We start from the raw sequence: 15,877 nt of genomic DNA, 5'->3' as shown, positions 1-15,877 counted from the left end.
GTGTCCCTACTGGCTCTGTGCGGTCCATCATACTGGTCCCACCTGCTGTTATTCACACTGTATTACAGATTTACATCTAAATAAGTGATGGTGCACCACATCATTTAAAAATAATTACCCACAATATGTAGAGTGTAAATAATGTCTGGTCTGCTGCAACCGACTGACTGATGTAACATTAAAGTGTCTTTAGCTGTTCTCATTATAGTTCATGAAAGCTTTTAGCGTCACTGCTGCCGACCGAAGAGGAAGTGATGTCTTGTCTTGATGTCTGGTTTGTTTGGAATAAACGGGAGGTTTTTCTTTAAATCTGAAGGAACGGCACGCTCACTCAACGTCACAGTAGAAGTCTGAGGATAATAGGACCCAATCTACAATGTTAAAGTCAGCTCCGATCCACTCGGGGTATCTGACACTCCCAGGAAATAGAGGGGGACGCTACCCGCCCTGAGTAGACAGACCATAATTTGGACCTGGCTCAGCTTGAGTCCTGTCCTGGATCTTGTGATACCAGGAACGAGCAGCACCAGCGTATAGACCTCTTCATCACAATCCCACCTCATGAAAGCACATGAAAAAAAAACCACAGCTAGGACCTCATAGCATCCATGCAGATGGAACATGTGGTGATGAAATGCTCTGCAAACAAGGTCAAAGCTTCAACCGACGTTTCTTTGGATCTAAAACAACTTTAACGTATAACTTTGGCCTGCGAGGCTCAGCTGGAAAACACAGCTCTGCCTTCTTTTCATGTTCTGCCATGGCTGAAGCAGCTTTGGGTTTTAAATGTGTTTCTGCGTCACGTGTCTCGCTGTAGCAGTAGTAACAAAGACAGATGTGGGAAGAAAAAAAACAAAACACCAACATGTAGCAATTGCAATTATGCCAGTGCTCTGCTTGCACCCTTTTTACTGTGTTTGAAACCTGCTGAGGATTACGTGTAGCCGTTCCAGCCGTAAATGCTTGCTGCAAATTCCTGCAGATTTGCAGAATAAAGTGTGACTCAGACGCTGCTGTTCATGTGCACTGCCTGGCATGAGCCAAAAGTCATATATGCCCCTCTTGTACCCAATAGATCCATCCAAGCTAATTATAATGGTAGATACGGTGTCATGACAACACCTCACTACACTTACTGCAGGCTGAAAGCTACTTGCTGTGGTTACTACTTTTAAAAATGGCATTTATGTATTTGTGGGGCGCAGGGGTAAAAGCGGTGTTCTTTAGTCACAAGGCTACAAACAGATCTGTTGGCTTCCACTTTCAGTTAAAAGCCTTTCATTGAGCAGAGCGGTCACATGTTCCTGCTCCTGCACAGACAGACATGATTTACATGCTGGTCTGTGCTGGTTTTTCACCCTGCAGCCCAAAATACTTTGACCCTACAGTCACATTTTTACCAAAGAGTAGAAAGCAGGGCACGGCTAAGTCGCTGTCTTTGCTAATCCACCTTTACCTGTGAAGCTCAAAGACGGGACAGTAACAGACGGAGGAATGTCGTGTTACTAGCATTGTTCTGTTAATAACTGAAGAAATCAGCAAAGAGAAGCTAACCGAGTTCAAAAGCAGCTAAACGAGCTGGAAGTCAATTAATTGAATCAATTAATGAAAAACCTTTTCCACGTGTGCTTTTGTTGATGTTCTGAGCTTAGTTTCACTACGTTGTGTTTACCAGTTAGCGAACTAAAACTGGGACACTGGCTCTTTTTTGTTTCGCCGTCCAAGAACAGTGGTATAACTGGGCTCCACTTCCCCTCAGCGGTCATACTCTCTGTTAGCCATTAGACACTAAATCCAGCCTGATGAAGTGTCTTTAAGTGGTGCAGACAACCTCAGAAAAAAGAAACCTGAGATGCAGAATGATCAGTATGAATTATAAAGCATTATATCAACAGCATGAGGCCCAAACACACACACACACACACACACACACACACACCAAAGACAGGAAATGTGGGTCTACAGTAAAGCCAGTAACAAGATATGATTTACATTTACTGAACATATTGGATTGTGAAAACACCAGCCAGTGTTAATGGGTAATAACATTCACAGGTGAAAAGAAATGAAAAAGGATCACACACACACCAAAAAGTAAAGTTTGACACTTCTCCTAATTACCTCTTCTCCCAAAAACTGCAAGTCAGGCAAAAACCTCCAGATTGTTTCTTGTGCTCTTACCTGCCCGACCACAGAGCACCTGTCATGTGGGACACCAGAACATGCGGCGCCTCCTCCTCCTGCTGTCGTATGTTAGCTCCTGTTTCCATTTCACAGCCCCCCCCCCCACCTACCCATTAGTACATTTCTAACAGTCGACATAACCCATTTCCCATCAGCTCAATGTGCTGAACTCTGACACGGATGGAGGTGGGACGGGGGAAAGGGTTCTGCACAGCATATCTCAGCTACCTGACTGACTTATAACTTGGTAGGTTTAATTTTGGATGGATGTGCTGCTTCCACACAGCTGGCTCTAATGTCACGTTGAGCTCGAGCTGGAAAAGACAAACGTCGTTCAGTTTCTGCATCACAGCATCGCACCTGCAGCTCATAGTGAGCGCCACACGGCGGGCTGCAGGCCGCAAACTTTACATTTACTCAATTAATCAATTTGTGGAGCAACAGGAAATCCAACTTTTGATAATCGAATGATTGAAAGCACACATGCTTAAGCAGTATCACTTTTCTCTGTTTTTGTTCATCGCCTTGAGTGCTGAGAAAATGAGATAAACAACTTATAGGACATTTATATATATTAATGAGTATTTGATTGAAGAAAATAACCACCAGACGAATAGATAATAGCAATAATCGTTAGCTGAGAGTTCAGATTAGGTCAGACGTGTCTTCGGTTCAACCAAACCCCCGCTCACTCCACCCCAACCTGGATGTGATGACACCAACGCTGGCAATAACTAAGTATTGCATGGAGCAAATATGGAGTAAGAAGCAGGTCCATGTTCAAACACAGACCACATTATCTGTCACTATCGGTCGGCCATGCAAATGTGCAGGACAAAGTCCACGTCTGTGTCGAGGAGCATGGAAGTTGTGCAGCAAAACTCTTAACTTCATCTCCATCACCTCACCCTGCAAGCCGAGGATGGCTGCAACAAGGATGCTGGTGTGTGCTCTCAGCTCCACATGCCAGATTTTATTTACTTTTGCACGCTCTGTCAGCCCAAGCGGCACAGAGACACACTCTGATGGAGCAGGGCTCCTGGAAAGGAGCAGGTCGGCAGCAGGGCCCGAGCAGAGCCGGGCTGGAGGCAGTGCACCTGGCTGCTTCCCAGGGTGGTGGTGCGTTTGCGTGTCCCACCCCCCCCACCCTCCCACCCCAGGAGGCTGCTGGCCCTTTAAAAGCTAAGATGGTGTCCTACAAGCTGCAGTTTGTGCCTTCCGTTTCCTTCCTGCCTCTCACAGAGATCACACAGCATTTCAAATTGAAGCGAGAAGAAAGCCAGAGACGGAGGAGACGCGCAGGTTTCCGGGCTCTCTGCGCTCCGCATCGTCTCCTGAGCGATGCACCGAGGTCGCTGTTACAAAACTCCTCCACTATTTGCAAAATCAAGCCGCCAGCCTGCAGGGACACACTTGCAGCTGACTGTCACAGACGCATAAGACCACTGACATTCACATTTGGCACATGTTGAGCTGACAATGTCAACTGTGCTTGTGTCCAGGCGGAGCACAGAGAGGCTCCTGCCCCCCCACCCCCCCACACAGTGACCAGGGCAAAGTCAATAACGCGCACTTACTTTCTTGTTACGGGTCTCCGTGTGCATCTCGGTTGCCGGAGCGGTGCAGCGGCGGAGGGGTGGAGCAGCAGGAGCAGGAGGGGGTCGGTCGGGGCTTTGGGTGTAGCTCTATCTGAATAAGATCTGGTGGGGAGAGAGGAGGGCTTGGGAGGGGGCTAGTTTTCCACCTTGACAGTAAAATTTCGGGATATAGGAACACGATCCCTGCCTCTTCCAGTGTTTCTTTTCAGTTCATATCCGCAGCGTCGAAGGCTCCCTTTGCTCCCCCCAAAAACAGCCAGTCTCTCTGTGTCTCTCCCTCTCTCTGACGGCGTGTTGTTGCCGTGTATTCAAGGGCTGGGCTCTCTCTCTCTGCCTTTTCCTCCTCCGCCTCTCCCTGCTTGTGACCCCACCCTGCGTCCCCACCCCTCATCTCTCTGTCAGTCAGGAGCTGCGCAGCCCTGCAGAGGAGCCGAGCTGCCGGCGACCTGACACCGGCCGCAGGCAGCAGGCAGGCAGGCAGGCGTGCAGGAGGAGGAGAGGAGCTGCTGCAGAGGCTAATGCATGGGAACATTTTGCATTGCATCTGTGTTACCCCCCCCCCCCCAATCTATTAACACTGTGCTGCAGCAGCCGGCTGCTTATTGCTCGGAGATGGTGAAGAGAAGCACCCATGTCACCTTACTGACGTCAGCCAGCAGGCTAATTGAGGACACTTCAGCTGGGTGGGGAGGGTGGGAGCCGTGTACAGTATATATATTAAGTGAGGCTTTGCAGCATTACGTCTGATGGATAGATGAAGAACATTAGGTTATAACACACCCTTTCTGCTAAAGCGAGGTGTGGCACAGGAAGGAGTTTTATGTGCGTTTTGTCTTTGGGGGATATTTCAAATGACATGAAATGCATGCAGCATGTTGGGATTTATATGGATTTCCATAGAGAGAACAACATACAGCCAAACAGCTGTAAAACACACAATCTGTTTAGCTTTTTCCTTCAGTACTCATACTTTTGGATTAAGTACAACACAAATGGGTATTTTCTCAGCCCAAAATGCCCCAAAATCCAAGATGCGACGTTATTTCCCTTTATTGTAACTGAAAAATAGCATGTAGTTAATTATTTGTTAAATGTAGGCAGATTCCACTACATTTCCCATGATCCCACACGCCGGAACTGAAAACTCAAGGCGGAAGCATGCGGAGGTAAACAAACCTTTCAGTCTTCAGTGTCACGTACCAGCAATTTAACAAGAATTGTGGCATTTTAATCAAGTTTTAAAGGTTTTTAAGACCTGATTTGACGCCATTTTTAGCCGAAAATACAAATTTAAAGCCGTTACGTACCTTTTACGTCGATTATTCGATCTACTTCAGGCATCGCTGTTGTCATGGAGATAGCTATATCACCATCTATGCTAGCGTTAGCTGCTCCGTGGCAGCTGTGTTTCTTATGTTATTCACGATTTAATCGTAATTTACATTAATCTGAACATTGACGGTTGTGTTAACCTATATAATAGCCGTCTGTCTCACCTCTGGCGGCTCCCCGCGTCCATTTTGGCCCTGGGAGGCTCACTTTGTCACATGTAGGCTAAGCTAATTACCAAATAAAGGTAATTACAGAGAACTGAAACTAGCCGGATGTAATAGAAACACTTGAGCAGGCTGCTGTCTCCCTCTGCAAAGCCAGTGAAGGTGGTTTGTAGTAAAGGCTGGCACAGTGGACACATACCTCCTTCACGGTGCATGGACTCTGGGGATTTGTCTGGATATTGAAATGAAAAGCAGTTCAGAAATAAATGTGGGAATGTGTGACTGAATTAAACACCTGACAAAGTAAATCTAAAGAGTGTAGACACATTTCTATCCTGTTACATACTGTATGTACTGTTACATAAACAAATAATCGATTAAACAATTAGAAAATCAATCATGTTCCCTAGTTCCAGCCTCTCGGGTGTGAGGATTTGCTGTTTTTCTTTGTTTTATGTGATTTTGAATGGAATATTTTGGGTACTGGACTCTTCTGAAGACAATTCATAGCATTTCATGAAACTGTAATGCTAGTTTTCACTATATTCTTACAATTTCATAAACTACAACAATATGTATCGAAAATAATCAGTAGATTAATCAATAATGAATGTAGCTGTTAGTTGTATCTCTGGTTCTGTTGTCCATCCCCAGACGAAAAGGGTTTATTTCACTCAAATGTTGGTCACTTCCACAAACATCCTTTGTCTCATGTGTGCATTATTAATATCAGAATAACCTCACTCTGTCCCTGTCCCTGTCCCTGTCCCTGTGTCTGTGTCTGTGTCTGTATCTGTGTCTGTGTTGTGTTGGTCAGAGTGACCCGGCGCTCCTGTGAGGACGGCCCGCTGCTGGAGGAGCAGGAGACGGAGGGCCAGCGGCAGCTGCACAGCCTCCTGCTGCAGCAGCTCCACACTGACGCTGACATTGACCGGTCAGAAACACGTGTTTGTCCCTCCAGGAGACGGGTTTACCACAAAAATATGATGTCGCAATGTGTGGAGACAATTAGATCCAGACATCTGCAGACATTTCTTGATTAGAAACTGTCCCAACACAGTTTAGCACCATATAATAATGGCCAGTCACATTTTCCTCACAGTGCTGCAGACACCCACAAAATGTTGGTACAAAAATGGCAAAAGAAATAAGTAATAACAGGTGAAACATTATGTAATGAAGTCAGCTTCTTGATTGGGCCTGCAGCTAACAACTATTTGGATTGTCAATTAATCTGTTATTATTATTCTCTGGATCAATTTATTAGTTGTTTGGTCTAGAAAATGTCAACCAACAGGATGTCCTCAAAGATGTTCAGTTTACTGTCATAGAGAGATAAGGACACCAGGAAATATGATAACAACAACAACAATAATGATAATGATAATAATAGTACTAGTACTACAAACTAAAATGTCTAGATTATTCATAGATTATTATAGATTACCTATTCTGTAGTATAGACCTATTGAAAGAATTCATTTATTGTCTTTCCTCGCACAAAACATGAATCAAACAGTTTAGGATCAGGTGTCGGCTCCAAAGATATTTGTCCAAAGCGTCACTTAAATGCAGATTATGGTGAACCTCTCAGCGGATGAATTAACTGTCACAGTAAAGAAAAACAATGAGCCGTGTTAATAAAAGCTGCCTGTGTCATCCTGTGTAGCTCAGTGGGAAAAGGAAGCAGCGTGTGCAGCTGTATTCCCACCAGAGCGCTCTGTGCTGCATAAAAAAGCCCTGTGATGTTGCCTTCACAGCGTCACACAGAGCAGCCTGGAAGATGTTTTATACACAACCCTCAGGGCTACATATTCTCATCCAGCCCCCCTTTTAACGGCAAATTCTGATTGTAAAACCCCAGAAACGATACTTAGGCCATGTGTCTTTAAAGGTGTCTGCGAGCTATGAGTGAATCCTGCATGTGGATCTCATTTTGAAATAAATCCCTTCCCACAGATGTGTAGCCAAGAGGCAGTGCTTCGCCCCCGCAGCGTTCTATCGGCCGTTCGGGGAACAGGCAGCTGGAGTGAGAAGCCTCTCCCAGTTCCAGGCCCTGCAGGACGGGGAGAAGGAGCTGGCCGGTTTGAGGGAGCTGGGACTGACCGACACGGAGATCCAGCTGTGGCAGAGCAGAGATGCATCGGAGAAGGTAAAAAGCTGCTGGAGACGGAGAGGGCGAAATGATTGAAATGATCTCCCTGGCTTCTACAGCAGTGCATGCTTGGAGTGTCAGGCCTAAAAATACCCACAAATAGAGGTCTAGATACCTTTAATTTACTTGTAGCCTTTCACAGATGGTGAAAAATGTGCACCACGTACAACATTTGGAGAAACGTGACTATTATGGTCAATATTTAAACAACAAGTGAATGAACCATCTGAACTGTTAGAACAGTAAATGTACTTGTACACATGTGGGCCACATCTGAATTCTTATTCTCTGAGGTAACACTGACAAACAAGCCCCATCGAACCAACTAACGGCCCCTGGCTCTGTGCCCACGCAGTCCCACGGCGTGCGTGCAGCTCCGGGCGCGAAGCAGCAGCGCCTGCAGGTGATCAGAGACAAGATCGAAGCCAGGGACGAGCTCCTGTCCCGCCCACAGCGCTTCGCCGCCAGCCGGCCGCTGTCTCGCCGGGAGATGGAGATAGAACGGGCGCTTTTCCAGGGGAGTGACCGCCTCGGTTTCCTCACCGCGCTCTACCACAGAGGTACGGAGCGACGCCAACTGAACAGCCCAGTGTATCTGCTGTATTTATTCTTGTAATGACAAAAGAGATGTGGGAGAAAAGACAGACAGAGTTTCTTTACTCCTGACATTAGTGTTCAGTTCTTGATTGACAGCTTTAGAAAAGAGTTTATAGATTATCTACATCCCAGGCCTTAAATTATAGCCTTCACACATCTTCAGTTTAGCTTTAGGAGTCGTAGATATGTTGTGGTTTCATCATTGGACTGCCAGTGAGGAGGTTAGCTAGCAGAGGCTGGCCTGTGTTTTGATTGGCTGTTTTTAAAATGATGGTATTGATCAAATTTCACAAGACGTATGTCATTATGATGTCTGAAATCTAAGTTAGCGGAAGCAGAAATCAGTCATGTGATGGTCACAGAGGAATAAATGAGTGTTGAGGACGTCATATCCCTTGAATCCCTGTGAGGAGATCTCACCTGTGCTGATGATGTGTTTTCTGTCACAGATGAAGATAACCAGGATGGCCAGCAGGGGGAGTCGTCCTCTGATCCAGTGGGTTCTCTCTACAGAGACGTTCTCAGCAAGGAGAGACGAGAAGCTTCACTGCAGGACTCTCAGACAGAAACAACACCTGGAGCCTCACAATCAGAGGAAGCGTCTGATCACCCGTCTGAATGGCAGGGTGAAAGCACTCGCTTGTCGGTACCATCAGGGTCAAGTTCAGACTCCTCACAGCAGCAGCAGCAGCAGCAGCTCGCTCAGGCGCAGGACAGACCGGGACAACCGCCGCCGGCTGCTCCAGCACGGATTAATCTAAGCCAGCCAATCGGCAGCCTGCGTGGAGCGGAGAGCGCGAGGTCAGGCGGGCCGCTGACGGCCAGGGGGGAGATCGAGGCACTCTCAGATGAAGAAATCCTGAAGAGCCGAGAGTCTGAGGAAGGGATCCGGAGCATCCCGAGGTTCAGAAGCTACCAGCCGGGGAAACCCTCCAAGGTATCCACAGCTGCACCCGCAGGCCCCAGGCTGTCACCGTGTGAACCACAGGATCTTCTCATCTCCAAACACAGACGAGACAACGTCGCATCTGGGGAAATATTAGCTCTCAGTTAAAACCAAAAAGAAACATGGCTGCCATAACACAGCTGTAGATCACCCCCAACCCCCACACCTGGCTATTGCTTTTAGACAGGCATGACAAATTACGAACCTGGCCTTTAGTGCTCTTAAAGTGAAGCATTAGAGTGAATCAAATCACCTGGCAGTAATTTAAAGCCCTCCAGATGTGCAGATTAGGAAGCACTGAGTCATGAATTGGACTTGTTTCAGTCTGTCAACAGAAAAGGATGAAGGTTGTCTAAACAGAGCAGCACACGCTCCTAACAATAGGACAATAAATATGAACCGCAGACACACGGCCAACTCATCCAGGATTTCTTTTGTGGTGTTGTGTGTGTCTCTCTGCAGGTGCTGTGTGTGAAGAACATGAGTGCACAGGCGTCAGTGGCCCAGCTGGTGGCGCTGTTCTCCAGGTTCCAGCGGGAGGGCGGCCCGACCATCCTGTACCGCCTGCTGACGGGAAGGATGAAGGGTCAGGCCTTCATCACCCTCCCAGGTGAGACGTCACCAGGGGGGCCGTTGCTCCTGATGGTCTGTCACTCCCTTTAGTAGAGTTTATTCGTTCCACTCTCGTCCTGTTATTAAATCTATTTGTTTTACTTTGGCAGATGCTGAAACGGCCCAGAAAGCCTTGCAGCTGGTCCATGGATACCGGTTGCTAGGGAAACCTTTGGTGGTTGAGTTTGGCCGTGAGCGACAGGAAGAGCAGAAACAGAAGGAGAAGAGCTGAAGCACAACAGGGATGTTAATAACAGACTGAGATGGAGGTGATTGTACAGTATTTCTTTTTCTGGGATAAGAAGTGGTCGTCTTTGCCAGTTGTCGTTTTAATAAATGCCTGTTCTTCCACAAACACCATTTGTCACGAGGTTTCTGGACTTCTTTTAATGAACATTTCCACGGTCATCTCGATAACACATCATTCACGACAATGTCGGCACAAAGGCGTGAGGCTGATATATCATAAAAACACAAATCATGATAAGAAAACTAAACAAAGGCTCAAAACTCAAGGAACTGATTCCAGTGGTGAAATTATACAAATCCACTTCCTGGGAGAGGCCTTTTCTATTCAGTTATGAGCTGCATGGTTGGATTTCAGTCATTTTTGAATGTGATTCCTTAAGAATGTTATGAATCAATAATAATTATATACAAATACAATATGTCTTTGCTCGTTCTCTCCCAAAATACACAGCAACACAGCAAAAAAAACACTGAAGTCAACACTCAGTCCACCTGCTGACCAAATCCACCGCAGTCCAGCACGAAGGTCACCTGACCTCCTCTTCAGTCTTGTTCTTATTCCACTAGATGGAGCCATTCAGGCGGTCTGCTGTGTCCCGACAGCATCCTCACAGCTGGAGAGCTTTAATCCAGTGTGCTTACATGCATGATTCCTTTAATATCACTTCCCGTGTTGTTTTCTGAATCCTTAATTGTCAAGTGAGGAATGTAAGCTTGCATGGACTGTCTGTGTTTCTCATGCATGGAGATGACTGAGATAAAATATTCACCAGAGGAGAAACTGTTTTTGTGAAATGGTTTTGTTGTAGTATCTTTATTACCCCCCCCCCCCCCCCCGTAGACCCCATTTATGTTATTGAGGTTGTGTTTGTCGTTCCCACAGTCTGTGTGTGTGTCCAGTCCACTTATCTCTGGTGTTCCCTCGGTCAAATGTGTGTTGGCTGAACCAGTTCAGTTCCTGACCAAACTCCAGCGTGTCTCTGGACTTGAACACCAGCGAATGAGGAGTGCATAGTTTTATTTTTGAATTTCCAAACAGGACTAGAGGTCTTCGATGGTCTAGAAATCATATCTATGAACCAGTTTTCCCTCCTGTAGAGAGAAAAGCACATAAAGGCCTCACAGATAGACAGATGTAAAGGCCTTAGTTAAAAAAAACACACACACTCACATCCAAGTTTTCTGAAACTCAATAAAAAGTTTGCTCAGACCCAAGTGGAGCCGCTGCAGCAGATCCAATCATCACCGAATGTGCTTTTCTGTTTTGAGAAAAACCTCTCAAGCCCTAATCTTAAAAGTGTTCCCACCGCAAACTGACCCAGTAACCATGTCCCTCTCTGTCTCCCCTCCCACCCCCCCCCCTCTATAAGTCAAACTGAAGCTGAGTATTGATCGGACCGAAGCGGTGGCTCTGTTTGTTCAGCCCTGTTTGTGTCGATCTTCTGTTTGCCTTCAGTTCAGGGCTGCGATCTTTTTCTCGTTCTGGACGGTAAAACCACCAAAGAATCTCACCTCTGACACATTTATTAACAATCGCTGTTCTGTGAAAGAGCCTTTATGTGCCACTTATTGTATGTTCGCACTTCAAACTTGACTTTTCAAGATCTTATTCTTCAACAATACAGACTAAAATGTCTGAAAAGAAACTCTTTCCAACTATACTTCTTCCCAGTGTTCCTACTGGTGTGCATGCTGACTGTGAGCCTGTTTTATCACCTTTAGGTGTGAGTTAGTAACACAGAAGGTGATAATAGGAATAAAAGCTGGCATTTATTTCTGAGAGGAAAAAGAAACTAGAAACATTTGTCTGGTGATTGGGTTGAAAACAGGTTGTTTTGGGTTCTGTGAATACATCCCAGAATATCACCACAGCTTTTGACTCCATATAACTGGAGCTGCATGGATCCTTAGAATAAAACACAACAGCACAGATTTATGCACGAGACAGAGCAAGTTTAGGCTAAAACCTGTGTTTTCTGAGTTGTTATCAGGAAGACGATTACCTTTTGATTTGGTTGCCCTTCTTCACCTAACCGTGGTGTGTCACCTGACCATATAGTAATACACTGTTTGATTTCAGGTGACACAGGGCTGTGAGAGGCCTCATCAGAAATGACAGAGCTGACACACAAATACTACTGACTTCTTAAAAAAGTCAGCGTCTGCAGCAACAGCAGTCGGAGCATCAGTCGGGTTTATGTACAGAAAAGGATCTTTGGAAATGTGAAAATGTGAAACTGCTGTTCTTCTTCTTCTAAAATGGAGTTAATGCCAGAGGGAGGATTCTCACCTGTGAGCCAGCGGACGCTCACAGGCTGAAACACTTCCAGTGGTGTTTGTGCGCTGAGCTCCAGGTTCTCACAGACAGTCAGCAAGCGGCCGATCAAAGGCTCGTTTAATCTTCAGTCATGTAGTTTGCACATTTACATGACTTTTCTACATAATAGATGTCAAGGTAAAGGAAACATGTGACACTTATAAAGGCTCCAGGAAGAGATCAAACATTTATCAGGAAATAAAGAACAGTTAGTTGCAGTCTGCCTGTGTTGTGGTTGTCTTTGAGCTCAAAGTGTGTTAAAGACCCTCGTCTGCTCAAACATTTGATTAGAAACGCTACATAAAAACATGTGATTGCTCGGTGGACCACGTCTGAAGGTGTGATGGACCTCACACGTATCCTGTGATGTCATATCCTGCCGCGGCGGGCTTCTTGGCCCCCTGGACGCCATGTGCGCTCGACTGTGAGCTGCCACTGGTGCTGCGGATCAGCGTCTGCCCCCTGCCGGCTGTGTTGGTGCCCCCCACCTGCAGGGTGGGGTTGCGGTAGGTCTGTGAGGTGGTCCGTACCCCCGTGCCCGGCAGGCCGCCTCCCACCGGGTATGGATACCCTCCGCCGTGCCACCTCCCACGGCCGCCGTTCTGCTCCTCGCAGCATGACACACACAGCATCCCCCCTCCCAGCATGGAGACGAGCGCAGAGGCCAGGCCGACGTACAGACATTCCCCCAGCTCGAACTTCATGCTGGCGGGTATGTTGGGTCGGTAGAAGGTCTGGACCACCTCGTGTGTCGTCCACGCCACCGGTATGAGTGCCAGGAAGCCCGCAGCGGTGAACAAGCCCCCGCTGGCCCCTGCCACGCGACTCTTGACCGCACCTGAGCCCTCCAAGCAGAGAGTGCACTGCATCCCCAGGGCCGCCATGGCAATGGCGAGGATGGACAGCACGAGGGAGATGACCATGAGCGCGCGAGACGCCTGCAGGTCAGAGGGCAGCGCCAGCATGGAGTTGTAGGTCTCGCACTGGAAGGCCCCCGTGCTCTGGTAGACACACTCCATCCACAGGCCCCTCATGTTGGCCACGGCCGTGACGATGTTGGAGCCGATGTGGGCAGAAATCTGCCAGTATGGCAGCACTGTGGCGACCAGGGTGCCCAGCATCCCCAGCAGGCCCAGGAAGAAGCCCATCAGCTCCAGAGCTGCTGACGCCATGGCAGCTGAAAACCAGACAGCAAGAATAAGTGGTCTGTAGCACATGGGGGGGGTTTATACAGCATTCATGTCATTTCTGAACTTTCCACAACAGCTTCTGACATAAAAACACCATTCAAATCAACATCCAAGCCTTAAATATGACCAGCAGAGGGCTAACAAACATGGACGCCTCACTTCAGACGAGTCCTTCATGGTAATTAAACCCAAACTGACACTCACAACTCTCACTCTGCAGACTCGACTTGTCCGATGACTTGAACGCTTGGATGTAATAAAAATGTGCATCTCTCCAAATTCCACCATCCATCCCCCATGAGGGGAATCAGTCAGGTGAGTTATCAACTAAAACAAGCACCCCGAGCGCTGACTACCAACTGTTCTGTGGCTTTGTTAGATGGTTCACTGTTAAAAACCTCCTCCAAAACTTACTTCCACATGATGTGTTTACAAGATAAAAGCTCATAATAAAGCTTCTACATTTTCTTTTCCTCTGATTTTGAGTTTATTTCATTCAGGACATAATTCCAGTGTGGCAGGAAGCTCCTTTTTAATAAACTGTATGACTGATACGACGGTTTTATTTGTTGGTTTGCTGTGATTCTTTTCGCTCGTCATCAAGGCCTGTGAGTTCTGACCTTTTAGGTTTTACTGGTGTCCTGGAAACTGTGTTGTTCTATGTGTCAAAGTCCACCCGTCTGGTGCTGACCCACTTAACAGGAACAGCCAAAACAATTCAAACCAGATTCCTTTCCTACAACACTTACAGGTTGCATGTTTGAGCTGTATTTTTCTCTTATTAATGTGGTTTGGGTTCAGTGTAAGATTACATCATTCATCATTGTTTGTCACTCGTGCAGCTGCAGCCAATGATTTGTCTCTTTTGGAAAAACAAATGAGTGAACTTGTGTTGATTTGAAAACTCACATGCACTTAAATGCTGCTCAGACAACACATCTATCCCTCCAAAGCTGTGCTGAAGTCCTTTTCCACGAGCTATTAACATCATAATGTCTACTGAAACAGCAGAAATACAGGTATATGTACCACACACACACATGCAGCCCGCTCTCACACGTTACCTGAGACTGCCGCAGGTTATGGAAGAGCGAGACGCTGGACTAGTTGAGGATTTGATTATGCTTGTTTGCTGCAGGCGCTGAAGTTGCAGCTGGAGCAGAGGATGAGGAGGCAGGATGATGAAGTCCCAGCAGAGCCTGCAGCCTGAACAGATGATATTCACCACTGGTATCTCTGTTGAACCTGCTCCTGCTTCTCCAGTGGAAATGATGTTTCCTGTCTTTGCTCGCCGTACCAGACTGTGACTGCGTCCTCAGACCTCAGACACGGACGCAGCTGCTGTGCTGCTGCTGTACTTGGAAGTGGCACTTTCTCTGCTGGCAGCAAAGGGCCACACGAGCCAAGAAACACTTTTAGAACAAGTGGTTTTGAAGAAGAAATACAGTCCTGTGAGTTTGATGTATCGCCTGCTTGAAGACACCAATAATGCTACAGTGTGTGTTCCTGCATATTTCCTCTGTGTCTCTGCCTCTCCTCTCTGTCTGGATCAGATGCTCTGCTGTCTTTGTTTAAGTGTGTGATCTGTGTCCCTCATCCGGACCTTCACCTCCTGTCATGTACACACACACACACTGACACTGACACCTCTGACAGTGACACACACACACACACACACACACACACATACATCCTCACTGCCAGACAGGTTAATCATTCCTTCATCGGTCTTCTCTGCAAACCAGGTGGCACACCAGCGGCAGCGGCTCCGTCCAGAAACAAAGACGCTCAGCAGAGCCCTGCAGGAGGATGAATATTTCAGACTGTTAGTTGTTCTGTTGCACTTGATGAAAAAATGTTTTGTGTTCAGTGAAAGATTTCAGCGTGAGTTTAAAAATAAAGACCGGCGATCCTTTCATGTGGTGGAGTCTCAGTGTTCGGTCTCTAAAAACCTGCTTTTGAGCATTTTTTTTTTTGTGTTTTTAATTAAAACCAGAAATGGAACAAACTGGCCTGAAGCAAGAGAAGTGAGGAAGGATTCTAATGCTTTTAATCTTAATTTAATTTAATCTGTTTTTTTGTTTTATCTCACATCTTTTATTTTGGGGGGGGTTCAGCCCTCGCCTTCAGTTTCATTTATGGTTCCCTTCCTTGCGTCGCTCTCTCTTCCAGTGAATTCATGACTGAGTCCACATTCATTACTTTTATTCACTTGTTCTGTTTCAAACGACGAAAGAGTGAAGCGTTTGATTCGTGCAACGTTTTTGCATTTTACAGGAATATTCATCACCAGCAGGGATCATAAACTCATCAGTAACAGATATTAAGAGCTGCAGGTTTACTGAATAAATGTGGTTTGGATTTGCAGGAACTCTTTTTCCTGGTTCCTGGGAACTGAAGGAAGGTTTTATTTGCAGAGGTTAGAATCACTCCGCTGCACTGATCACTACATGTTTGTTTATTATATGTTTATATGAAATAAGATGGAATAAACTGGAAGAGAAACTTGTTTGCAAGCAAGCAGACATTAACA

At 46.5% G+C, this 15,877-nt stretch overlaps 3 protein-coding genes across 4 annotated transcripts in view; 1 reads left to right on the top strand and 2 right to left on the bottom strand.

Moving 5' to 3' along the window:
- Nucleotides 1-4,039, bottom strand: part of klf8 (Kruppel like factor 8) — a 60,887-nt gene extending 56,848 nt beyond the window's left edge. For both annotated transcript variants that reach the window (XM_070843785.1, XM_070843786.1), the window contains exon 1: nucleotides 3,762-4,039. In XM_070843785.1, the coding sequence (XP_070699886.1) occupies nucleotides 3,762-3,788 (27 nt within the window). In that variant the 5' untranslated portion in view covers nucleotides 3,789-4,039. The remainder of the gene's footprint in view (nucleotides 1-3,761) is intronic.
- Nucleotides 4,040-4,919: 880 nt separating this feature from the next.
- Nucleotides 4,920-9,932, top strand: rbm41 (RNA binding motif protein 41). Its single transcript, XM_070843539.1, has 7 exons — nucleotides 4,920-4,948; nucleotides 6,096-6,212; nucleotides 7,238-7,430; nucleotides 7,789-7,993; nucleotides 8,480-8,967; nucleotides 9,439-9,586; nucleotides 9,699-9,932. The coding sequence occupies exons 1-7, from the start codon at nucleotides 4,941-4,943 to the stop codon at nucleotides 9,818-9,820; spliced, it is 1,281 nt and encodes a 426-aa protein (XP_070699640.1). The 5' UTR covers nucleotides 4,920-4,940; the 3' UTR covers nucleotides 9,821-9,932.
- Nucleotides 9,933-12,504: 2,572 nt separating this feature from the next.
- cldn2 (claudin 2) lies at nucleotides 12,505-13,326 on the bottom strand. Its single transcript, XM_070843944.1, has one exon. The coding sequence runs from the start codon at nucleotides 13,324-13,326 to the stop codon at nucleotides 12,505-12,507; it is 822 nt and encodes a 273-aa protein (XP_070700045.1).
- Nucleotides 13,327-15,877: the final 2,551 nt, after the last annotated feature.

The sequence above is a fragment of the Pempheris klunzingeri genome, chromosome 14 (assembly GCF_042242105.1).
Source record: "Pempheris klunzingeri isolate RE-2024b chromosome 14, fPemKlu1.hap1, whole genome shotgun sequence".
In the NCBI taxonomy this organism is placed as follows: Eukaryota; Metazoa; Chordata; class Actinopteri; order Acropomatiformes; family Pempheridae; genus Pempheris; species Pempheris klunzingeri.
This window is presented reverse-complemented; position numbering and strand designations above follow the sequence as displayed.